Source organism: Phocoena sinus, chromosome 2 (assembly GCF_008692025.1).
Source record: "Phocoena sinus isolate mPhoSin1 chromosome 2, mPhoSin1.pri, whole genome shotgun sequence".
NCBI lineage: Eukaryota > Metazoa > Chordata > Mammalia > Artiodactyla > Phocoenidae > Phocoena > Phocoena sinus.
Window position 1 is genome coordinate 7,349,511 of NC_045764.1, and position 27,297 is coordinate 7,376,807.

General features: G+C 42.0%; 1 protein-coding gene across 1 annotated transcript in view; it reads left to right on the forward strand.

Moving 5' to 3' along the window:
• Nucleotides 1-5,944: 5,944 nt before the first annotated feature.
• Nucleotides 5,945-27,297, forward strand: part of FAM107B (family with sequence similarity 107 member B) — a 216,716-nt gene continuing 195,363 nt past the window's right edge. The window contains exon 1 of the mRNA XM_032623734.1: nt 5,945-6,355. Coding sequence (XP_032479625.1) covers nt 5,945-6,355 — 411 coding nt within the window. The remainder of the gene's footprint in view (nt 6,356-27,297) is intronic.

Consider the following 27,297-nt stretch of genomic DNA (forward strand, 5'->3'; position numbering starts at 1 on the left):
CAACTGGGAGGATATTATGTATAACTTGTTTCCAATTTGCTTTTGTCATTCAAAATATATCTTGAAGATTTTCCCTATTGCAACATGTAAATTGACTCTATTCCTTTCTTTAAAAAAAGTGTATTAATACTTGCACGTGATATAAGTATGAACCATACATAAGGCTTTATAATGGAAGGGAATCGTCTGTCTCATCTTCTCACTTCTAGCCCTGACGCCTTCAAGGCAACCTCTTAGAGTAGCTCCTGTGTTTATTTTTTCTGGTAAACTGCACCGCATTATAAACAACACGTTTATACTCCTTAATTTATCGACTTAAAATATTATCTATTGACACTCTGCTATGATGGATGATGAATACCATTAACTAATATGCTTATGTCGCCAACAATTCTAGACGTTATCTATGTTATCTATTAATTTTCTCATAAGATAGATGAGCATTTTGCACTTACTCCACCCCAAGTCTTCCCAATTTTGTACTGTCTCTATTTACAGTCCCCCCTCTGGTCACCTCTGCAGCCTCAAACACCACACTTAACTTTATTTCTCTTTGCATTGAACATAGGAAGCATCTTCTGACTTTGAAATATAAGAACATGAGCAAATCTACCCTTCTCTCTACTTATCTCCTCTGCAACAACATTCCCCTTTTTCAAAGTCTCTCAGCTCCCCCTTTATTTCGCCATTGTCAAGGTGGATTCCATTCTCATTCTATTCTGTAACCATAATGACGTCTTCTTCCGTGATTTGCTGGTACATGCAGGTCATATATTGATTTGAACTCTTTCAGCAGCGAGTGACGGAAAGCTCAACCCAAAGCAAACGAAACAGGAAAGGAAGTTTGCTCACGTTAACAGTAAAGTCTAGGGGGAAATGCGGCCTTAATGCAAAGCTTCATTTAAAAGTGTTATCAGGACCCAGTTTCTCTCTCTTCACCTCTTAAATTCTCTCCCGTCAAGAAGGCAAGATGTTGGCAGCTTTCACTTTCTCAAGTTCAAATCCAGTAAATTCAGGGGAAAGGAGAGAGTTTCTTCCCGGTCATCCTGATTGGAATATTGTGTTCTCGTGCCCATCCCTGAACCCATTGCTGGGACCGGGGGGCTTTGGGTGTGCTGATTATCTAAGCCTCACCTCTGGAACCAGGCCTGGAGCTCCACCCAAGGCACAGAAGGGGTTCCCCCAAAGGATATCAGGGTACTGTTACCAAAAGAAAGGGGGAAAGGATGCTAGGCACCAAAAATAACAAATACCCACCCTAGACCACAAACTCTTCAGGGTTCCATTTATATAAACTTGTGAACTGACTGAGCGCAGGACACAAAGAGTGGTGGTTTCTGTGATCTAACGGCGGTGCAATAAATGTTTAAAAATGTCATCAGCCAAACAAAACACATCTGGAGGCCTAATGTTGCTTGAGAGCCACCAGTTTGCTTACTGGTCTGTATGTTAATTCTGAGAAAAAAGTGTGCATAGTGTTTATATTATTATAGCTATGTAAACAGTTTTTATGGCAGAGAGAATTAATGTTTTCAAATTCTCTAGGATTCCTGTCGTGCCTCCTGCGGCACTCAGAGAACGTTCTTGGTATCAAGTTGCAAAGATTCTCCCCCTTTACTCTCCCCCATCACTCAGAATCCAGCTGTGCTGTAGTTTGCTGCATACTTGCCCCAGACTTTGAATGGCAGATACGGTTGCCTACGCCCCTGACATTCCCTCATTCTCGCCTGCTCCGATCTTTTCTTTGTTTCTCTTGGTTGTTGTCACTGATGTTGCAGTTCTTCTTAAATGTCTTGTGATGTCTTATGATCTGTATTTTTACCTGAGAGAGGAGTTTGAAGTTAACAGGAGCTCTGTGAATCTTGGTGGGATTCGTCAACACACCTGTTCACTTTAAGTGAACAGGCAGGGAGCTTTCTGTTACAATGTCTGGTCTATATAAAGAACAAGAGGGTCTTTGTTCTTGGATATTGACATCCACACTAGCTATCCTGACAGTTCATTAGACACTTTAGATAAGAACTGATTACACAGCTCATTAAATAGCTCAGATGTTTCAATAAGACCCTGACCCCCACCTTAATCTTTATTTTTTTAATTTATTCATTCATTTTATTTATTTATGCATCCATTCATTTATTTATTCATTTTAATTTATTCATTATTCATTTTATAGTCTGTCTGCAGGTAGGGGAGGGTATAGAAACTTTTAACTGTACCACTGTACCTGCTGCCTGGGCCAAGAGCTTCCATGAGGTGCCACTCAGTATGCTGGCTTTCTGGGGTTATTTTTTTTCCTTTTTATTAATTAGTAATATTTCATCTGCTTTTTTTTCTACAGAAATTTGTTGAGTTTTCTTGTATATTAGTGGCCTTCCTATTCTCTTTAGTGTCGTGAATTTAAGCCTTTGAAAGGATTCCATTACTATTATCTTCACGGTTTCTTAGAAAGGCAACGACATAAATACGTGTGCTCCTTAGTACACCATATTAAACTGGAAGGCTCTACATCCTTTTTTTTCCCAAGTAATTTTTAAATTTTGCACACATTAAAGTTCACTCTTTGTGTCATACAGTTTTAAGGATTTTGACAAATGCATAATGTCATGTATTCAAAATTACAGTATTATACAGAAGAGTTTCACCACCCTAAAATCCCTTAGACTTCAATCTATTCACTACCCTCTGACCCCAACCCCCATAGGACCCCTGGCAAACACTGATCATTTTATTATCTCTGTAGTTTCTTTTTTCCAGAATATAATATAATTGGGATCATACAGTAGATAGTCCTTTCAGACTGGCCTTTTTCACTTAGCAATATGCATTTAAGGCTCCTCCGTGTCTTTTTGAGGTTTGACAGCTCCTTTCTTTTTGTTGCTGAATAACATTCCATTGTATGGGTGTATCACAGTTTGTTTATCCATTCGCATATTAAAGGACACACTGTGCTTCCAGTTTTTAGTGACTATGAATGACCCATTCTGCATCCCTATTAGTAAGGAATGAGAGTTTCTGTTGTTCTGCATTCTTGTCGGTATTCAGTAACGTCAGCTTTTTTAGATTTTAGCCACTTGAAGAGGTGTGTGTTGGTATCTCATTGTTGCTTAATTTGCAATTCTCTAATGAGAAATTATATTGAACATCTTTTCATATATTACCTATTATCTGTATATCTTCTTAGATGAGGTGTCTGTTCAGATATTTTGCCCATGTTTTTGCCAACTAGATAGTTAAAAAAAAAACACATCTTTTTTTTTTTTCTATTGCTGCATAGTATCCAACTGTATGGCTATTTTCTTATATATTAACTTGTCTTCTACTGATTAACAATTAACTTTGTGATTACAAACCCTGCTGCCGTGAACATTCTTGGACATACCTCTATGCACATGTATTTATCTGTAGAATAAATCCCCAGAGGTAGAGTGCTGGATTGAAGGTTGTTGGGAAGTTCCTCTTTGGAGTGTGTGTGTGTGTGTGTGTGTGTGTGTGTGTGTGTGTGTGTGTGTGTTTGGAAAGTGATACTGTATAGGAAGTAAAAGCATGAACTCTGAGGCCAAGCTGCCTGGGTTCATAATCCTGGCTCTCTTCCTTAGCAGTGCTATGACCTTGGGCAAGTTACTTAAGTTTCTGTCTTGTTTTTCTAATGGGTAAAAACGAGAATTAATATATCACCTTTCTCCTAGGGTTGTGAGGATTAAATGAGTTAATTTCCTGAGGCTCATGTCTGATCATAAACACTCAATCACCATCACCTGTTAATGTTGTTATTCTAGGTTGGACTTAGCGACCATGCTAGTGAAGATAAGGCACTCTTCTAGGTGGGCTGGAGCTGCCCTCTGGCTATCACTCTTGCGACTGCTCCTTGTGGGAGGTACAGTGGTCTCCACAGAGGAGCTGCAAGTTTGGGGCCAAGAAGAGAGAGACAGACCTTAGGGAGGGGCTTGGAGCTTTCTTACCCAGTCGTCTACCGAATGTAGCCACTCAAAAGCTGCCCTGTTAGCTGCTGTCCCTCTAGTTCTAGAAGGTGCTTGGCACATAGCTGAATGAATAAATGAATGAGTGAACGAAACCAGGTTTAAGAATTATTTTTTCTTCTCTTTAATTCCTTCCTGTCCTCCTCGGGTCTTCAGTAAAGCCTTGTTAACCATTACAGCCTCGCTTTGTTGTGAGCTGCTTGGGAGGGAGGGTACTGAGGAAGAACATGTAGGGAAGCATCACAGAGTCATCCTGCCTGAGTGCACAAGAGACACAGAACACAGGGCCCAGGGCTCCCCAGGAATACCTGGTGGGGGGAGCCTGCTAAAGGCCTGGACCTCCTGCTTCCACGGAAAGGGATCTGCACTGCTTTGTACTTGGGTATTAAAAGGAGAATGATCTCTCCAGACTGGGAAGTCTGATATATCTGGCTTAGCACAGGGACTGTTACTTGGTAACCTTTAAGTAAATGACAGCTTTTTACATTTTATTTCTAAAGTTTGGTAAAGACTAAAACTAAAGTCCTCATTTGATGCTGTAGCCACTCTTCCTCACACCGTATCTGACCTCATGTATTATCGATACGGCTGCACACTCAGGACAATATTCCTAGTACAGCTGTTATTTTGGTAAGATGATTGTCAGGTCGAATGGGACTCAGAGCCCAGATAGGAGAGCAGGGGTCTTGGGCTTTCACCTAGCCCTTCTCAACAGCAGAATCTTGCGTTAGAATCTTGAAATTTCAAAGAATCGGTTTCTGTCTCCATAAAATGGGGGATACATGCTGTAATATCTACCACCTGTCTGAGCTTAAGAGCACATCTTGACATTATATTAAAAGAGAGAGCAAACAAATAAATTAGAAAGGGCAATATACCCTGAAATCTTGACCTGAAAGTCACTATTAATGGGAAAACCATTACAGTATTATATTTCTTTAGCATTCCTAGCAGATGCTCGGCTAAGGAAAGATCTCAATTTTGAGCATTGTTTTGGAATGTGGTTATAATTTATTATTCTTATTCTCTTTCACCATTCACAAATTGATGTATTGAAAAACAGATCTATGTTCAAAAGGGGGTTATTTTCCAAAATTAAGTAATATACACAGTAGATGGACAGAACACACATTCACACATACATAATATTTGTGTTAATTGCTCACGTTGGCTCCTTTTTTTTTTTTTTTGGTGTTGTTGAAAATTAATAAAGGACTTAGCATGGATAGTAAAGACCAAATTACCAAAGACTTCTTTGTAGTTACCAGGCGACAATATGGATCCTGAAGCCAGGAAGTTTGTTTGGGAGAAGATTCAGGAAAGATCGAGAAAAGTTCTTGGGACATCAGACCCAAACATGGATCTCTCCAGACGGAAGATTCAAGTCGGCCTCCTATTTTAATAATGAAACAGCCTCCAGGGTCGAGGACCTTCTTGGGGGTCTTCATTTGTGATGCATAACTGGGCGGCTTTTGTTTTGTTGGGGGGAATAAATATTTGAAGGGGGTAACCGAAGCAGGTTATGTGGCTGTTGTGATGTTATTGATACACGGGCTGACGCTATTATGGTGGATGCTATCAGCTACATTATCTTTATGCCTCCAAGGTAATCTGAAGCAGCTGTCCATTGACTTGGCACAACCTTACACTGAAGTGTCTGCCCCGCCTGGGGACTGTAACCCAAGTCAACCACATGCCTCACAGACAGCTTTCTTTAGCCACTGACAGCATCAAGGAAGGAAGAGCGTGAAATCGCCGGGAATGGATGCTGCTTCCGAAGCGGGGTTGGCTGCCGAGTGACTCTCAGGGAGGGTGGCCTGGCCATCTCCTAACCTTCTATTTGGGGGCAGCCACTAAAGGTCCTTCTCTTCAGGCAAGGAAAGAGTCACCTACTATGGAGGCGATCAGAATCCCTGGAAAATTTTCTTTCCCCCTTTGAACTCTGTAATGTTTCGCTGCAGGTCATGTCCAGGTGGAAGGCAAGGCTGGCTGAAAGCCTGAAATCTCCATCTAGAAGGATGCATCCATTCCCGTGCTCAGCGCTGCTTGCTTGTTTTGGGGACACAAGGGAGACTGCTCCCTTCGATCAGCCCAGCGCAGCCGATACCCCTTCCACCGTCTTTGTTCAGCCCAAGGCCAAAGCGGGCCGACACCCAAGTCACCCACGAAAGGAAGAAGGAACTCCAGAGAAAAGGCGAGATTCCTGCACCCATTCAGAGAGAAATGGCAGTGCGAACCGGAATTCAAGTAACCACGCTGCTGTCCAGCCCGCGGAGACCCCTGTGGATTTGCCCAGCTCTCTAGATGGGGCATTGGACTGTGAAGCAGTTACTTTTCAGACTTCTATTCCCAGACCATCAATTATTGAAACACCAGCGGTGAGTGTTCCCAGTGTTACTGTAGAAGGAGTGGTGTTGGGGGAGAGTCCAGTGTTCGGTGAGTGTCTTCAGGAAACAAGCTTGTTTAGCGTTATGAGTGAGTGAGACATTGGGGGAGCTCTTACTAGTGAGAGGAAGTGTGTAAAGCCTTTTAAATTCTCATAAGGTTCTCAAAGGATGCGGAGGGAGGCCATGACAATAAGCACCAGGGCCTTGGCAGTGGCCAACACTGACCTTTACCTGCCCCTGGTGCTCCAGAACCAGCAGTGTCTCAACACAACATGAGGAGAAATAGGGTCTGGAAAAGCATTTAAAATTTTTTACTGGTTTGTGAATTTATCTATATGAAGATCCACGATACGAAAGGTTTGTTATAGAATTTAAGAAGTTGCCTCTACTTAAAATGAATCACATGACATTTGGGAAAATTTGGAAAGGACCATCAGTGTACGCATAGCAGTAAAGAAAGGAACTGGCCTATAAACCTATTCGTAATGGGGATGTTTCTGTGATCGTTTTCTGAGACTTAAAGGCAGGAGAGGGAGTTATTTGAAAAAAATGGTGCCGTTGCTCTTAAAAGGCAGCATCTTGAGTTATTTATATATCTACTTTCCTGTTTCTGGAATTACTGGATTTTAACTGTTTTTTTGTTTTGTTTTGTTTGTTTGTTTGAACATCTTTATTGGAGTATAATTGCTTTACAATGGTGTGTCAGTTTCTGCTTTATAACAAAGTGAATTAGTTGTACATATACATATGTCCCCATATCTCTTCCCTCTTGCGTCTCCCTCCCTCCCACCACTCTAGGTGGTCACAGAGCACCGAGCTGATCTCCCTGTGTAGCTACTTCCCACTAGCTATCTATTTTACATTTGGTAGTGTATATACGTCCATGCCACTCTCTCACTTTGTCCCAGCTTACCCTTCCCCCTCCCCATGTCCTCAAGTCGAATCTTCTGATTGGATAGAGCTACAAAATCATTTCAAAGTTCCTGGTAATCTCAATTTGGGAGACAGTGTAGAGGCGGGGTTTCTTGAATGATGTTTTCCAGAGACACCCCTTGAGCATTCTGGGGTTGTATTCCTGGCCATGTAGCTTAGGACCAGATTGAAAAAACCGAGAAGTCTTTGGCATCAAACATTACTAAGATATTCTGATTTTTTAAGATTATTTTTTCTATCTAGTTTAACAAATCGCTTTTCGTCTGACTTGCTGATTTGAACGCAAGCAATGAGAACTGCCAAACAGTGAAGATAGGATTAAAACGGGATTTTAAAAATAGTTTCACTTGACATTCTACAGGCTTATATTAAATGATTGAAGCTCAGCCCTACTGTCTACATTCTTCTATTCTGAGACTGGACCGAGGATTTCACCAAGCCCTCTGTTATAGCAAGAACTGTAATTTTTTTTTTTCTAAATCAAAATCCAAAACAAACAGAACCCCAAATATTTCTTGTTCAATTTTCAGTTTACACCCACATCCAGAATAAGACATTTGTAGTAGTACTGTAGTTAGCTTAGTGGATGGCATGGCTAAGATTATATCTGCTGCGTTAGTTAAAGGAACAAATGATGCCCTATTTTAATGGGCTGGAAGAGTTTCTTTTGGGTAGAGATTCCAGCAACCCAGGACCCACCCTATGTTGCTAAACACAGCAGCAAGTACAAGAGTTGATTTGATTTTATCTTTCTGTGTTAGTGGCATATGTGACACAGGGGTTCATGGTAAATAAGTGTATTCAAATATAACCAATTAAACGCAGCAGGGTAACATCCATATTTGTTGTCCACTTGGTATGAACAAAGCCAAGGACAGACCACAGAGGTGAGGCAGGCCTTATGATGGAACCAGCCCTAATGCGAATCTGAATATAAGTGTCTCAAAGAGAAATACACATAGGACGTTTCAAAGGAGGTTGGAAGGTCTGGAAAGGAACATTGCAGGGGAGGTGGAATTTGAGGTTGGTCTAGAAGGAGGGTTAGGATTTTTAAAGGCAGAGATGAAGGGGAGGACCTTGCAATAAAAGGAAACTGTATGAACAAAAGCTTGAATGTAGGGGAATGCAGCATAGGGATAGGCGGGTACATCTGTTTGGTTAAGTTGGAGCGACATCTGGGAAGGTAAATTGAGGCCAAAAGTGGTTTGAAAGCTGTGGTGAGAAGGCAGTGGGGAAGCTTTGAGAATTTTGAGCAGAGGAATGTCACGCTTGGGATTTCATTGTGGGAAGATAAACAGGTGGGGCCACGTAGGATGGATTAGATTTGGGAAGACTGGAGCTGAGAGGTCATTGTAATCATCCCAGCCTGAGGATGGTCACAGAAGGAACAGTAGGAAGGTGGGGTGGGGGGAGGCAAAGAAGAGAGGACCGCACGGGGTAGCAAACGCAGCAGTGGACTCTGGGTCCCAAACTGAGCAAGGAGGAGAAAAAGACCAAACTGGGAGTGATGAAATGGAAACACTGCAAAATTAAGTGCCAGGGTGTGCAGTCCCGTGGGCGTAGTAAATGGGCATGTGTCTTGGTTCCGATTTGAGGAGCTGATATTCACAGAGAACTTGCTGTCCACCAGCCATTGTCCCGAGCGCGTTACATAGAGTATCCTATCGTTACATGGTTACAGTGAGGCGCATATTCTTACAAGTCCCATTGTACAGATGAGGACACTGAGCCTCAGAGAGGGTCAGACACTTGCCCAAGGTCACAGAGGGAGGGAGTAGTAGACCCAGGATTGGAGCCCAGTTCTGTTTGATGCCAAAGTCTATCCTCTGAATTATGACACGCTTCTGCTGCTTATCATTATTCTTTGTAGGATGTTTGAGGATTTACAGTCAAGTATTCATACCGGAATTCATACCTTTCATTTTTATTAATTTGCTGAACATTGTTTGATCTTAGTTTCATGGTGTATAACATGATGGAAAGAGATGCTTTCTACTCTGCCTCCTGCTGATGACAAGGCTTTGTCAATGACAGTGTGGGATTGCTGTGAAATCTTCCCATTAAAAGTGCCATAGGACTGCCCAGATTTTTCATTACCTGGTACTTTTGTCGTGACATGTTTCCTCTCAGAAGATGATGAATAAGCTTCTTTGTTACAAGCTTGCCTGGAGGCAAAATAGTTCTCTTTCGGAGGCACTGAGCCTCATCGTTTAAGCTGTCTTGGAAGAGGCAACAAGTAATACTTTTTTTTTTTTTTAAGAGCTCAGCCTTGGCACATAATCATAGCTGAGAAATGAGTCCCTCTATCTGTCTTTAGTTTCCTGGGGTTCAGACAGGAGGGTGAGTCATTTCAATGTGAAACAACATCTGGTCTGAGAAGGAAAGCTCAAGATAGGGAGGCCAAGTGAACTAATTAAAGAGGAAAGGTTTTCGTTTGTGTAAGCAGACGTGCACATACCTGTATTTCTGAAGTGATGCCAATAAGTCTTCAACCTTTTTGCGGTCGTCTCTTCCCTGATCCAGGACTAAAACCAAGGTGATAACAACCATAAAAGTGGAATGTGTCTTACAATTGCTGCTATCTTCTGATTATAAATTTTTTCTTTCTTAGTGGTCTTGCAATGGAAAAGTCTTATAATGGGTGGGATCGTACAGTCAATGAAATACAGCAGTAGGCTGTTTACTCTTTATTTTTCAGCCAAGAAGTACTGTGTTCTTAATCTGTGCCAGGATAGCAGTAGTCCTGGAGAAACAAAGATAGTTTAAGACACAGTCCGTGAAGCTGCTTACATTCCAGTAGGAGATACGGTTGGGTAACTGGGCAGTGCCAGTGCAGTACGAGAAGGCTTATGGGTCAGCACTGGACACCATAGGAGCACATGGAAGAGACTCCCATCTTAGCCTTGGGAAGACAAGGGGGGCTGGAATATATGGAGAAGGATCTCTACTTTGTTTTATCATTGCACATCAGACCTAACACTGCCTTCTTACTAGCTGAATGGTGCTGTTTTTCTCCTCTCTCCCTCTCCCTTGACAAATCTGGCAGTGTAAGAAAGGCACAGCTCCCACAAGAAGCAACTAAGGGCTTCAGAGTTAGTTTGGAAGTTTCAGAAAGTCTTTCTATAGCAGTGGTAAGTTTTCATCCAGTTCTTTTTTTTTTTAATATTTATTTATTTTATTTTATTTTATTTTATTTATTTTTGGCTGTGCCAGGTCTTAGCTGCGGCAGGCGAGCTCTTCACTGCAGCGTGAGGGCTTCTCTCTCTCTAGTTGAGGCGTGAGGGCTTCACTGTGCCGCGGCACGTGGGATCTTCAGGGACAGAACCCGCGTCCCCGGTGTTGGCAGGCGATGCTTTGCCACTGGACCACCGGGGCAGTCCCTTCATCTAGTTCTTACGCCAACAAAGTAGCCAGCCTAACACAGGAAGAGAAAGTAACTGTGGTTCTGGAAATCATTCCTGGGTATTTTAACTAAAAGTCTACTTTACAAAAAGGAAGGGAAACAGAGCCCGTCGTGCAGTTGCTAACTGCACTGCTTTTTGTAACAGGCTGGCTTTGCTACTAGACAGAGAAGTGGTAACCAAGACATCCCCAAAACGCAAATCGTGCTCTGGACGCAGTGTCACAGGCTCAGGTGGTCACTCCTCTCACATTGTTGTGCAATCATCATTACCATCCTTCTCCAGAACCTTTTTCATCTTTTCCAGCTCAAACTCTGTATCCATAAAACACTGACTCCCCATTGGCCCCTCTTCCCACTCCCTGGCAACTGCCATTCTACTTCCTGTCCCTATGAATTTAACTACTCTAAGTACCTCATGTTAAGTGGAGTCACACAGTATCGTCCTTTTGTGTCTAGCTTATTTCACTTAGCATAATGTCCTCAAGGTTCATCCATGTTGAAATGTGTCAGAATGTCCTTCCTTTTTAAGGCAGAATAATATTCCATTGTATTTTTATACCACATTTTGTTTACATATTCATCCACCAATGAACTCTTGGGTCATTTCCACCTTCTGGCAATTGAGGTTATTGCTTTTCTGAACATGGGTATACAAATAACTCTTCAAAACCTTGTCTTCAATTCTTTTGAGTATATACCCAGAAGGAGAATTGCTGAATCATATGGTAATTCTATCTTTGCTTTTTTGAGGAGCTGATGTACTGTTTTCTACAGTGGTTGTACCACTTTATATTCCCACCAACAATGCCCGAGTGTTCCAATTTCTCCACATACATGCCGCCACTTGTTGCTTTTTGAAGTTTTGTTTGTTTTGATAATAGCCATTCTATTGGGTGTGAAGTGGTGTCTCACTGTGGTTTTGATTTGCATTTCCCTAATGATTAGTGATATTGAGCATCTTTTCATGTGCATATTGGCCATTTGTTATATTCTTTGGAAAAATGTCTATTCAAGGCCTTTGCCTCAATTTTTAAATTGAGTTGTTTATTTTATGTTGTTGAATTATAGCAGTTCCTTATATATTCTGGTTATTACTTCCATGTCAGATATATGATTTGTAAATGTTTTCTCCCATTCTGTGGGTTGCTTTTTCATTCTGTTCATAGTGTCCTTTGATGTACAAAAATTTTAATTTTGATGAAGTCTAATTTATCTATTTATTCTTTTGTTGCCTGTGCTTTGTGTGTCATATTTAAGAAATCATAGCCAAATCTAATATCATGAAGTTTTCTCTATGTATTCTTCTTAGACTTTTATAGTCTTAGCTCTTACATTTAGGTCTTTTGAGTTAATTTTCATATCTGGTATAAGTTAAGGATCCAAATGCATTCTTTTGCACATGGATATCCAATTTTCCCAACACCGTATGTTGAAAAGACTATCCTTTCCCCATTGAATGCTCATGGCATCCCTGTGAAAAATCATTTGACCATGTATATGAGGGTTTATTTCTGGGCCCTCTATTCTATTCCACTGGTCTATATGTCTGTCTTTATGCTAGTACCACACTGTTTTGATTACTGTAGTTTGTAGTAAGTTTTGAAATCAGGACATGTGAGACCTCCAACTTTGTTCTTTTTCAAGACTGTTTTGGCTATTTTGGGTCCCTTGAGATTCCATATGAATTTTAGGATGGATTTTTCTATTTCTTCAAAAAAATTATTGGGATTTTGATAAGGATTGCATTGAATCTATAGATGGCTTGGATAGTGTTGACATCTTAAAAACATTAGGTCTTCTAATCCGAATATAGTTTGTCTTTCCACTTATTTGTGCCTTTTTAAATTTCTTTCAGCAATGTTTTGTAGTTTTCAGTACACAAGTCTTTTGCCTCCTAGGTTATGTTTATCCCTAGGTATTCTATTCTTTTTGATGCTATTGGAAATGAAATTGTTTTCTTAATTTCCTTTTCTGATCTTTTGTTGTTGGTGTGTAGAAATGCAATTGGTTTTTTTGTACATAGGTTTTTCATCTTGTGATTTTGCTGAATACATTTATTAGTTTGAATAGTTGTGTGTGTGTATATCTGTGGAATTTTTATATTTTATACATATGAGATCATTATAATCTGTGAACAGAGATAATTTTACTTCTTCCTTTCCAATTTGGATGCCTTTTATCTCTTTTTCTTGTCTAAATGATCTGACTTGAACTTTCAATACTATTCAGCAATACTGTGTTCAACAGAAGTGGCAAAAGCGAACATCCTTGTCTTGTTCCTGATCTTAGAGGATAAGCTTTCAGTCTTTCACCATTTAGTATGATCCTACCATTGAGTACAATGTGGGTTTTTCATATATGTCCTTTATTATATGAAGTAATTTCCTTCTATTCCTAGTTTGTTGAGTATTTTTATCATGAAAGGGTATTAAATTTTCTCAATGCTTTTTCTGCATTAATTGATATGATCATATTTTCCCCCTTCATACTGTTAATATGTTGTTGTATTGATTGATTTTTTTTGTATGTTGAACCATCTTTGTATTCCAGGATTAAATGGTATAATCCCACTGGGTCACGGTGTAATCCTTTTAATATGTTATGGAATTATGTTTGCTAGCATTTTGTTGAGGATTGTTGCATCAATAGTTATCAGGGATATTTATCTCCAGTTTTCTTTTCTTGTAGTGTCTTTGTCTGACTTGGACATCAGGGTAATGCTTGCCTCATAGAATGAGTTAGGAAGTGTTCCGCTCTCTTCAATTTTTTGGAAGCTTTTGAGAAGGGTTGGTGTTAATTCTTTTTTGTTTTTTTGGTGTTAATTCTTTACATGTTTGGTAAAATTCACCAGTGAATCTGGCCCAAGGCTTTTCTTTGTTAGGAGGTTTTTGGTTTCTGGTTCAACCTCCTTACTAGTAATAGTTCTGTTCAGATTTTCTATTTCTTCATGATTCAGTCTTGGTGAAGAGGAGCCACTTTGATAGCACCACTTAAGTATGGTAATCACAATCATGATTACCACTTGCTGAGCACTATTAATAGTTTAGGCGTGGTGCTAAATGCTTTACGTGGATTAGATCATTTGATCCTTCTAATCCTTCTACAATGTTAGCTTCTGATAATCCCAATCAATTCTCAGCTCAAAACCCTCCAATGGCTCTCTCATTCACTCAGAATAAAAATCAAGTCTTCACAGTAGCCCATAGGTCCTTTACAGAGTATGTCCCATTACCTCTCTGAACTCACCTCCTACTGATGGGGAAATTAAGACTCAGTGGAGTTAGGCATATGATCCATTTCCACTCTAAGGGTAACCTTTGCAGCAGGCTGGGAAGCTCAATTCAACCAAAGCATGACTTTCTTGGGCTGTACAGAACTCATGTTGCCAATAACTGAATAGCTGTTAATTCTGTTCTCCTTGTCTAGGCTCCACGCCCATCCTTCCTCTTCTCTTGGCACAGTCTCTGTTAAGACCTAGGATAGTTAATTAAGTGGGTTTCAGCTTCCTTGGTTAGAATCAGATTCCGGCTATGCTCTCTTGGCCATGTTAATTGGAATTTGGTGTTGGAGAGGCTACTGGATACCTATTAACAGAAAAACTCTTGGAGATATTCACCTCCATAGGCAACTGATCTCATTCAACAAATTAATTTTATTTTCAATGTCTTAAAGTTGCCTTGAAGTCAAGCCTTGGGAGTACCATCTGTAGAGGGCAGTGTTGCTTAGAAGCATATTGTAAACTTGTATGTAAACATCTATCACTCCCTCATCCCACCCTAACTCTGCATTCCCTTTATTTAAGCATCATTAGGGGCAACTGTGCTAGGCTGCATTTCTACTTTCTAGTACAAACTAGTGTTCCTGCATTTCTTTAGAATGAAATCTTCCCTTCTTTTTCCTATGGACCCTAATAGAAGAGAACAGAATTCTAGACTACCTATTAAAAAAAATACCCTATTAAGAAAGCTTTCTGCTAGACAGATGATTTGACATAAAAGCAATTCTAATAGAAAGCAACTTACAGACCCATGCAATCAAATGTTAGTTTTCTAGTTCCTTTTCATACTCTTAGCAAAATCACAAACTGCCCCCCTCGACACACACACGCCAACACCAACAAGGTGGGTATCTTAACAAGCTGGTGGGAATACCATACCATTCATTTTAAGCCCTGATAATTTCTTACACTATGTTTCTACTTTCAAAAGATGTTAAACATAGTGGCATGATAGTGCATGATATACCCAGTGTACTCAGACAGGAATTTTCCAATCCAGACATTCAGTTGCATCCCAACTGGAAAAGAGAGAGACAGCTTCTTGGATTCTCTTAGAATGAAATAAAATAAATAGTCCTCATAAAACCATGCAAATTTTACATCGAACCACTTTGACTATTGGAGACCATCCATAAAAGACGACATGATGGCAAAAATGCAAAATTTTCAGACAATTTAGAGCTGAGGGGCATATATGTTCCAAGCTAAGAAATAAAAGTTGAGCGCATAGGGGCTTCCCTGGTGGCGCAGTGGTTGAGAGTCCGCCTGCCGATACAGGGGACGCGGGTTCGTGCCCCGGTCCGGGAGGATCCCACATGCCACAGAGCGGCTGGGCCTGTGAGCCACGGCCGCTGAGCCTGTGCGTCCGGAGCCTGTGCTCCGCAACGGGAGAGGCCACAACAGTGAGAGGCCCGCGTACCGCAAAAAAAAAAAAAAAGTTGAGTGCATAATTTTAGCAAATTTTAAAGCATTGTTCTCAAGTGAGGTTTCTCCTGTGTTCACAGTTCAGATAAGAATTATATATATTTTCTGAGGTGGTGTTGATATGTTGGAGGGAGAGGTACAAAAGGAAGAGGTCAGCCCATTTCTGAGCCACACCTATTTCTAGCACATCAGAGAGAACCTGGCAATATGCCCATGACCTAGTTGATCCTTTGCCCTCCTTTTCACCGGTGGTTAATAAAAGAGCAGGGTTTACTTTGTTCATAGGCAATGGCCTGGGATTGTCTAACCAAAGAGTCACCAAGGAGATTCCAAGACCCACTTTCCCAAAATAACTGCTTCTGTAGAGTTGGGATTTCCATCCTCTTGATTATATAGTATGTAGTTGTCCTTTAGTCAAAAAATATCTGCTATTTCACTCGCTGAGTATACTGAAAACTTTAAAATTTCATATGCTCCAGGAACCATAGGGACTAGTTGAATGAATGTGCTACATCAATCATGGGAAGTTAAAGGCTTTTTCTCTAGCCAAGGATATGTGTTAACCTGATCTGAACTGCCTGTAGTTTTGCACTCACAGTTCCCCCTTTCCAAAGAAAATAGATCTCATCACGTTAACACTTTTTCCATTATGAGGTTGACACGCTCGCTTTTGTAATTCTGCACCAGGGGAGGTGAGAGTTTGGAAATTGGAGGCAATTAGAGGAAGAGGGAGTCTCCACAAAGGGCACAGGACCTGCTATGGGAAGTGTTTATGATTTTGTTGTGGGAGGCTGGTTTGTGGGTATCCCACATTCAGTTAAATGGAAAATGACAGCCCTGGCAACTGTTATATTTTTAGATAAAACAACACAGTCTTATAGAAAGTTCAAATGTGATATATGTATACCTATAATTAGAGCCAATTTAAAGTTATCTCTTTTAAAAAATCACTTATATATGGCCAAGTAATCTTCACCAAAGCCACGAAGGATACTCAATGGGGAAAAGACAGTCTCTCCAATAAATGGTGCTGGGAAAACTGGATATCTACATGCAAAAGAATGAAATTGGACCCTTATCTTACACCAAACACAAAGATCAACCCCAAATGAATTAAAGACTTAAATGTAAGACCTGAAACCTTAAATCTCCTAGAAGAAAACAGGGGAAAAACACTTGACATGGGCCTTGGCAATGAGTTTTTGGATTTGACATCAAAGCACAGGCAACAAAAGCAAAAATAAACAATTGGGGCCATATCAAACCAAAAAGCATATGCACAGCAAAGGAAACAATCAACAAAATTAAAAGGCAGCCTACAGATTGGCAGAAAATATTTGCAAATCATATATATGATAAGGGGCTAATAAAATATATAAGGAACTCATACAATTCAATAGCAAAAACCCCCCAAATAACCCAATTAAAAGATGGATAAAGGCCCTGTATAGACACTTCATCAAAGAAGACACACAAATGTCCAATAGGTACATGAAAAGAGGTTTAATATCACTAATCATCAAGGAAATGCAAACCACAATGAGATATCACTTCATACCTGTTAGGATGGCTATTATCAAGAAGCCAAAAGATAAATATTGGCAAGGATGTGGAGAAAAGAGAACCCTTATGCACAGTTGATGGGAGTGTAAATTGGTAAGCCATTATGGAAAACAGTATGGTGGTTCCTCAAAAAATTAAAAATAGAACTACCATATGATTCAGCAATTCCACTTCTGGGTATATATCCAAAGGAAATAAAATCACTACCTTGAAGAGATATCTGCACCCCCAGGATCACAGTGGGGTTATTCACAGTAGCCAAGACATGGAAACAACCCAAGTAACTGTCAATGAATGAATGGATAAAGATAATGGGACACACACACACACACAAAGGAATATTATTCAGCCTTAAAAACATGGAAATCCTGTCATCTGTGACAACATGGATAAACCTAAAGAACATTATGCTAAGTGAAATAAGCCAGACACAGAAAGACATATACTGCATGATCTCACTTATGTGTGGAGTTCAACTAAAAAAGCTGAACTCATAGTAATAGAGTGACTGTTGCCAGGGGTTGTGGGTAGTGGGGGAAAGGGGAGATGTTGATCAAAGGTACAAACTTTCAGTTTTAAGATGAATAAGTTCTGGAGACCTAATGGACAGCATGGTGACCATAGTTAATAATAACATACTATATCCTTGAAATTCACTAGGAGAGTAGATCTCAAGTGTTCTTACCACACACACAAAAAGAGGTAACTATGTGAGATGATGCATATGTCAGCTAATTGGGGTAATCATTTCTCAATGTATACAGATATCGACACATTACGTTGCATACCTGAAATATATACAATTTTCTGTTTGTCAATCACTCTTCAGTAAAGCTGGAATAAATCACTCTCCCTCATCTGCTTTCTGATGTACTGACTTAAGGGGGAAGGAAGGAGGCACTAGACCTGGGGCGTTGCTGGCCATCAGGAAGTGCTGGCCACCCCCTGCTTGTGAAAGATGGCTGTGAGAAAAATCATGTATGTAGAGGCCGAATAAATGGTGAGGTCTTGGGACTTCCCTGGTGGCACAGTGGTTAAGAATCCACCTGCCAACACAGGGGACACGGGTTCGATCCCTGGTCCGGAAAGATCCCACGAGCAACTAAGCCCGTGTGCCACAACTACTGAGCCTGAGCTCTAGAGCCCATGAGCCACAACTACTGAAGCCGGCGCGCCTGGAGCCTGTGTTCTGCAAAAAGAGAAGTGACCGCAATGAGAAGCCCGCGCACCGCAACAAAGAGAAGCCCGCACTCGCTGCAACTAGAGAAAGTCCGCGCACAGCAACGAAGACCCAACGCAGCCAAAAATAAATAAATAAAATATAAGTAAATTTTTTTGAAAAAGGGTGAGATCTTGTGTAAGGAAGCTCTTGAACAGGAACATCAATGCACATGCCCTAAACCAGTAATATCTGCTTTCTTACCCTCTTTGACTGAGCTGGATGTTTTAGGAGATACACACACAGGAAGCAGGAAGGAAGGAAGAGCAACTGAATAGACTCTGCTGTATAGTCAGGTGACGGCTCTCCTAGCTGGCTCTCCATCCCAGGGCTTTACCTAGGATTCCAGGAAGCCTGTCTCTGGACTGAGTCTCTGCCAGGACCCACCTAACCTGGATGTGTAATACTTGAGTCTCTGTAGGGAGAGGTACCTTGGTGTGGTGGTGTTGCAAGTTGACCTGAGCTATTTTGACCATTCAGAATTGTCCAGTAAACAGTGGTAGCCTCCAACAAGTAGAGGCACCTGGGGGCTCCATGTCTACCCATCCACAACTTGCTCCCCAGTGATGTGCTTCGCTAAAGAAGGTCTCACATGAATCCTGCCACGGGTACAAACATCTGTTGGCGAGAGCACACAAAAAGAGGCATCTTCCCTGACCCTGAATGCTGGAAGAAGTTCCCTAGCTCTTGTCCTTTTACGTAGTAGCCCTTGGCATGAACAGAATGATACATAGGAAGGTGACAGTATTCTAATGGCAAAACCAGCCAGCCACGCGAGTCAAATGGGGTGAAGAGCCCTCTGTTGGATGTGGGTCCAAGACCAACTGGAGTTTAAAATCCAGGATGTGATAAAGGAGTTGGACTTCTGAACTGGCCACCTTCTCATACTTCATTGTACAAAGGCAAAAACTCTGGTCAGTCAAGGACCTTGAATACCATTCATTTCACAAGGGAAAAATAATTTCCAACATCTCTTAGGCTAATAACAAATCCTCTAGTTGAGATGTAGCTAGCCTCATGTGGAACACTGGCTGTGGTCATCTCTGGAAGTAGATACCTGAATAGGGTGCTTCAAATACTAACTAAGCACCTCTGAGTGTAGCCTCCAAAACTTTCTTTGCTCTCAAGAAGGAACACAAGGAAAAATGTTCTGGAATTTGGCCTTTGGACATTGTTGGGTAAGGATGGGATGCTTGGCGCTGCTGTAGCCATCCTGTAAGTGGGTGAGGACACACTTGTAGATAAAAGCAAATAACCTTGAGATGGTGGAGTAGGAAGAAAGAACCTGGGTTCCTGAAGATGCCATGGAAGCACTTCAACTGCAACTCAATGTCCAGGGGATACAGATACTCAAAGTGTTTACGCCAAAGTATTAAAAATTAATTACAGATGTTTTAACAAGGGTGATCCAGACTGACTTACCTATCCCCGGGAAATTTCTAGGTGGTCTCACAGTCATCTCAAATTCAATGTGTGCAAAAATGAACTATCCTTCCTCCAAACCTCCTCTTCTTTGTATCACTTAGGATGCTTTTAGCTGTAAGAAACAGAAAAACTTAAACTTAGACGCTATGTAAACGTATTATGTCGCTTAAAAACAAGCCCCAAGGGTGGGTGGCTTTGGAATGGGTTGATTCAACAGTTCAATGAAGCCACGGAGCATCTAGTGTCTTCCATCTTTCTGCTTAGCCACCCGTGGCCTTGGCTTCACCAACGTGTGTTTCCCTTGGTGGTGATGAAATGGCTCCCAGTAGCAGCTGGGTCACGTGACTTCTCTCTCCCCCTCTAACCTCCCACACACTTTGGACAATCCCTCCTCATAATGTTATTGTTCTGTCCCCTTCTCTGTCACCATCCCCAATACCTAGTTCCAGGTTGGTGCCTTCTCCTGGGCTGGCCTAGGACTTGGTGTTTACCTCAAGTAAAGCACTTATTAACCTGCACCATATTTGTTCATATGTCTGGCTGTCCCACTAGGCTATCAGGAGCTTGAGGACAGGGGCTGTAGCCTTTTTCCTTTCTACCTATGATGGGCAGTGCCTAGAACAATGCCAGACAAATATTTGTTGAATAACTTGAAGGGTGAATCAGAAAAATCAAAATCAGGGGGGAGGTTTATTGTACATGAGCCTCACAGAGCCTTATCATTTCACCTTTGTTTAGTGTTGCCCATATCTTTGTGATCCATTCCTTGTTTTAGAAATGGATGGAAATAATTTAAGACCACACCAGAGAGTAGGGGTCAAGATATTTTCCCTTTGAAGGATGAACTGTTTATTACTCAGGTTTAAGACAAATGAGCCAGAAAAACTTATTTTGAAGTGAACTCTGCTAGAGGAAGCAGTTTTCTTTCAACTGTCCTTCTAGACTACTTTCTGGAGCCCTCAATGAATTCCCCACATGGCAAAGAACTAACCTCTTTATGCTTCTGTTTACCTATTTGCAAAATGAGAGTTTTTATTATTCTAGTGCCGTGTTGGAAAGAATGACTATTTATACAGAAATTTAAGAACTACAGGAGAAAATAGAGAATATTAATAACAAAACGATGACACCATTGAAACGGGAGCTGAAGAAAACAAAGAGATGCATTCACCTCATCACTGTCTGTGACTTTAATAGCATGTGGAGAAGTATATAGATAATCTTGTTCACATTATTAAGACCCTGAGCTGTATTAAAGACACTGTAATAGTGGCTTAAATTTCTTTTCACAATTCTGACTTTACAATGTTTTTGGCTGAAAGAAAAAACTTTTTTTTTTCTGATTTGCAAAGAACTCAGTATCTAAAAGATATTTTCAGTTAATCTGATTAAAGCATATGATTTTACACTTAATGGGTTACTTTCTAAATCAGAGATAAAAGCCAATGATGTACATATTATTGTCAAGTTAGAGGGCGTTAATGGAGAAAAAAAGTAATTTGATTTAACAAGGAACAAATCATTTCATTCAGCAGGTTATTTCTTCTGTGCCTTCAGTAGTTGGTGTGAAGTCTAACTTGGGAGCTTTAAAGTTTTCATTCATTCCTTGGTTCAACAAACATTAATGGGGGCCTAACACATGCTGGGTTAGCTGCTGACTTTGCCACAAAGAACCAAGCACTCATTTTGCCTTGGAGCTGCTTGCCGCGCTAGGACAGGAGTCAGGCAAAAAACACAACAACAAAAAACAAAGAAAACCAGCTGCAAAGTGAGGTCATCAATGCCAAAATGGCATTATCTCATTTCTACGGCTTATTGTTCAAAGCATTATACAATTATACACACTCTTTTCTTTCCCATCCAATGAAACGGCCATAAACCCAAATGATCACATATCAGTTTCTCATAATTACAGTCTCAAACTTTTCCCATTTTGCTGTCTCCTGTCTCCCCATTTCCATTGTGCCCTTTATCGTTCTTGTCTCTTTTTCTCCTGACTCACACTTATGCTTTGGCATTTCTGCTGTCACAGGGGGTCTCTATCTCTAAGATCGTTGATTCACTTAGTCATCGATTCATTCATTCATTGATTTATTCATTGATTCACACCTTTCAATTGTGCCAGGGACTCTTGTCAGTTCTGGAAAAACAAAAGGGAGAAGACGTACTTCTTTCTCTTAAGGAGCTTACCGTCTGACCGACAGAGACAGAAACTGCAGTAACAACGTTGGTGCCATGGTAGATGTATGATGTACTGAGCAGGAGGGCAGTGAATCAACACTGCATGAGAGCAGGGTCTCAAAGCTAGAAGGTGTTCGCCAGGTGAGCAAGGCAGAGAAAGGCAGTAGGTGGCCAAGAACCTGACTCCGATTAGCTTAAACAGGAAGGACATTTCTTTTTTATCTCACATAACTAGGTGTCCAGAGGTTGGCTGCCTTTGGAGTTGCTGAAAGAAGCAGAGGGGCACTTTCAGGCTCTGGGGCAGACCCTCTCATGTCACAAGCCCATTTAGCCCCCGGGGGGGATATTCATTTATCTCAAAGTGGATGGCTAGATTTTTTCAATGAAACTTTCATTAAGAAGTTAAGGAAACGGAGCAAATAAAGAGAGGGTTGAAATGAATGTTTACAGAGCAAAGAGATTCCCTTTTTAAATCCACTTGCAGGCCGTTTGTGTTCTGCTTTTCTTTCAGCTAACCTGGGAATGCGTGTCAGCAGTCCCAGCAGCCCAGCCCAGACTTTGAACTTCAGGTGAAAGTTTTGCATTCCTCTGCTCCTCAGGGACCAGCTTATTGGCACCTGCTGCAGATGGGAACCCCAGGCTGGGCATCTAGGGCATCCCTCCCCTCCTACCCCCTGCAGACATGCTCTGCTCTCTTGGAAGAAGACACATTCCCTGATGGCCTGTAAGGTATTTTCCTGGGCATGGAAGCACGAGCTCAGGCCTGTCTCCTAAATACCTCTTTGACTTCAGGTCTTTGAAATGATATTCTTATCCCAGGCTAGTTTTAAAATGCATGTTTGCTTCAGGTATTCACTAGCCAATTGTTACGGCCAATTCTTCACTTTAGATTTTCTGTACTTCCCGTGCTTGTGTGTGGCACCATCTTTCCTGCGTGACCATCTGGATTATAATTCATTGTCCCCAGAGGCCATGAGCAAAACCCCTCTTTGAGTTCCAAAGGCTCGCTGTTGAATGACCTACTGGATTGTTTATTCCTGTCTGAGGGAGCTTCCGATGGGTGGCTCATTTGCAGGACACAAATGACAAGTCCCCAGCCAAGGTTGACCAGCTCTCCCATTGTCTTTTTGGATCACGGAGGAGCTCAGTGAGGAGCAATCCTTCAGAAGCTAATTGCTAAGTTTTACAGCAGCAGAATTGCTTTACAAGGACAGTACCGAAACCAGACCTGATTCCCATGGATTCATTCCTTTATCCAACAAGTATTTAGCGAGAACGTGAAATGTGACCAGGCACCATTCTAGGAACTAGAGAGCCAACCCGTTGCGAAGAAAACAGCCCTTGTGGAGACTCCAGCCTACCGAGGGAGGCACACAATAAATAAGATAGACTAGTAAGTTATATAATATGTTACAGATAGTAATAACTGCAGGAGAGAAATGAAGCAAGGGAAAGGATGTAAAATGTTAGGGGTGAGGGGGTGCAGAAATTCTGGAGAGGGTGACCACAAAGGACCTTGCTCTTATTTGGGCTTGATGCCTGTCTTAGTCTGTTGGGGTTACTATAACAAAAGACTACAGACTATAAACAACAGAAATTTATTTATTATATAAATTTATTTGTTATATAAATTTATTAGAACAGGTTTATAAACAACAGAAATTTATTTCTCACAGTTCCAGATACTGGGGTTCTGAGAGCAGGGTGCCAGCATGGTCAGGTGAGGCCCGTCTTCCCAGTTAAGACTTCTTGCTGTGTCCTCCTCACATGGCGGAAGGGGCAAGGGAACTCTCTGGGGTCTCTTTTATAAGGGCATTAATCCCTTTCATGAGGGCTCCACCCTCATGACCTAATCACCTCCCAAAGGCACCACCCCCTAAGACCATCAGCTTGGGCATTAGGTTTTCAAATATGAATCTGGGGGTGGGGACACAAACGTTCAATACACAGCAATACCTATTTTGTGGTGGTCACTATTCCCATTGTTTACGCTGCTGTTTAACTGATAAACAGTTCCATCCCATTCTTTATCCCAGTTGTTCTCAACCCTGGCTGCATCTAGAATCATTTGGGGGAGGTTTTCTTTGTTTTTTTAATTGCTAATACTAATACTGACTAATAATTCTAGCACTCTCAGAATTTGTACTTAATGCATCAGAGCTGGGACTGTTGCATCAGTATTTTAAAAGCTCTCCCCAGAGAGATGCAACATGTAACAGCTTCTTTATTGTTCTTTTACCCTCACATTTTTTGAGATCCTTAAGGAAAACAATGCCCAGTACCAGATGTGAAGGATTCCTGATAATTCCTTTGTAAAGTGAATGGTGAAGCACAGCAAGAAGGAAAAAGGAAGTTTCTGTGATTTAGTTTGTTTTTTAAGTGACTATTTCCTACTCAGTAAGTCATGCCTTTTCAAATCTCCTTTGAAGCTTAAAACAAAAATCGCCCTGCCTATCAGCACTATATGTAGATGTATTTTCCCTCCTACCATGCAAATAGAATCAATGGCATCCTTCAAATACTAGGCTCAAAAGCATAGTTATATGCTTGGCAGCGAACTGGCAATCTTTCAAAATTCACCTTCAAGTTCCATGACTTGCCTCTCTAAGAAAGAAGGACCTAGAGGGCTTTATAAAGAGAAGAAGAAAGAGAATGGCTTTATCCTTCCTTCTTCGGAACCAGTTCCAACCGAATTATTTCCACCCTAACTGAGAGCTTGTTGTTTTTCCTTTACTATGACATTATCGGGAGACGACTCTGCCTGCTTTAAGAAACCCTCAATGCTACCACCCTCTCTTTGGCTGCTGGAAACTCTTTCCCCACAGTTTCCACTACATGACATAGCAATTATGAGGTCTGAGTCACACGTTGCCATCTCCCTGCAGAAATCATTAGGCAGTGGTTTCTTACATCCTGAGGAGTTCCCTCTTAATCTTTTTTTTTTTTTTTTTTTTTTTTGCGGTACGCGGGCCTCTCACTGTTGCGGCCTCTCCCGTTGCGGAGCACAGGCTCCAGACGCGCAGGCTCAGCGGCCATGGCTCACGGGCCCAGCCGCTCCGCGGCATGTGGGATCTTCCCGGACTGGGGCACGAACCCACGTCCCCTGCATCGGCAGGCGGACTCTCAACCACTGCGCCCCCAGGGAAGCCCCCCCAAAATTGCCCATTCTTACATTTTCTTTTATACGATGTGCTGTTTGAATGGCTAAGTTTGCGCGAGCCTTATTCACCCCATCTTAAGATCGGAGACCGTCACACACACAGAGGTCCCCAGACACAGGACAGGCTTACACACCATGGCACACATTCAGTTCCATTGGTATTGGCTGTTCATATCCTATACCAAAGGGTTACTAGAAGCCACGTGCCTTTGCACCTGGACTGGGCCTGGAGGGGAAGTAGAACTCTTATCTGAACATTTTGCAAGTGAAATGGGAAAGGGAAACCGTTGAGTGTGAAGCTGGGTCCCTTCCAGGCACTCTGTCCCTTCCAGAGTGTTCTCTTTGCAGAGATGAGTGAGGAGCAAAAGGGAAGAGACTCTGACGTCATTACGATTTGACGGGCCATAGGTTGAGTCCCTTTTTCCAGGCCTCACTTTCCAGGCTGCAGTAAAATGGCCTGAGCAAATGGGTCAGAGTCTCTGCAGAAGTCAGCTGCACCAGCAGACGGGGTATTGGGAAACCTGCGGGCTGGGAATGACATCAGCCTGAGATGGAAAAATCCGCCCTGGCCCAGTAAATATGAAAATAGGGAGACGGGTATTTCAAAAACCATTTGCAACCCAGAGCAAGAGAGGCTGTGGATTAGACCTCTTTTCTGATTCCTTTCCTTCTTTCTGCAATCTCCTTGTCTTCACAGCCACTGGGGAAGGCTTTCTGGTCCTGTTCACAGCCTACACCTTCTTTGGAGAGGGAGGTGGGAGCTCGGGCAGGTAGACTGCAGTCTAGATATGTTACAACCTCTTCTCAAGAACCTGACACTTACTTGCCCTCCTGTCCCTGCAGCTCTCAGCGCCACAGACCAGCGAGAGGGACACCCAGGGACAACTCTGGGGGCATCTGGGGGTGGTCTGGGGGAATTATGGACATCCCAGGACTTTCCACACTTTTTCAAAGGATTAGCATATCAGGTCACTCTACTCAACCTGCCTCCCGCAGGGCTCTGCTCAATGCTTGGCATCCCAGACTCATTCAGATGCCCCACTTTGGTGGCGGTCCCCCAGCCTGAACCGGTAAGCTCAAAAACTGTTGCAGAGGACCAGCTGTGCTATCAAACACGCTCGGGCCCTTGCAGGACAAGGACCATGTATGGGAAATTATATAAAAACCAAATGGTTTCCCAAAACATCCTCTAGTTTTCATGGCAAAGAGAGCTTCTTTAAAAGCCCACATGTGTGGGTTTGCTTTGGAACATTCTCTTGCTTGGGAGGGCTGGGGGTTGGGTCTCTGTGCTTGGATTCAACTTCTCTCTAGGGACCATAGGAAGGAAGGAAGGGAGCAGATGTGCACACCCCATCTGCCCAGCTGGGGCCCATCGTCCTCCCCTCATGACCTAGCAGATGTCCACCAGCATACGGGGCCAGCCCCCTCACAGATGAGCTGACACAGAAATGATGCGTTAGGCAGACCTGCTTCTAACATTTGCAGGATTGGAGCCAGAGTAAAAATGTCTGAGGTCAAGCTCCCCTTTTTGTGCCATCCCTGGTTCCTTCCTGTGCCCTGACGGAGCCTCTAACACATGCCTCTGGACCCCTCTGCCTGCAGATCCCAGTGCTATCCCATCCCTCCCCAAAGAGCCACCCTTTGAACTCTCTTTCTCCGCAGAGGTGCACACACTTGCCATGTGGTCCCTCAGGAGTCCAGACCTGAGAAAGAAGGCTCCACCTGGGTGGAATTCCTGGGTCCGGAGTCCCAGTGGTCTGCAAGGGGGAATGGGTGCTGGGTGGGCACATCGTCTGGCCCAGAACTCCTTGAGTGGAATTCTCTAGAGCAAAGTGCTACAGGCAGAGGCACTGCCTGTCTGGGTCCAAGGGCTTGATTCTGTGTCCTGAAGTTCCATGACATCCCTGGGATAATATCAGTGAAAGTTGTGTGCTGTGTTTGTACTTTTCATAGACTGGAATGTTCTCATCTTTGATAGCTTTACAGTGCTTTAAAAATGCTTTTCCAAAAAGAACAAAGCAGGAGGCATAACCCTCCCAGACTTCAGACTATACTACAAAGCTACAGTAATCATAACAATGTGGTACTGGCACAAAAACAGACATATGGATCAATGGAACAAATAGAGAGCCCAGAAATAAACCCACACACCTCTGGACTATTCATCGACAAAGGAGGCAAGAACATACACTGGGAAAAAGATAGTCTCTTCAGCAAATGGTGTTAGAAAAGTTGGACAGCCACATGTAAATCAATGAAGTAAGAACACTCCCTCACACCATACACAAAAATAAACTCAAGATGGCTTAAAGACTTAAATATAAGACATGACACCATAAAACTC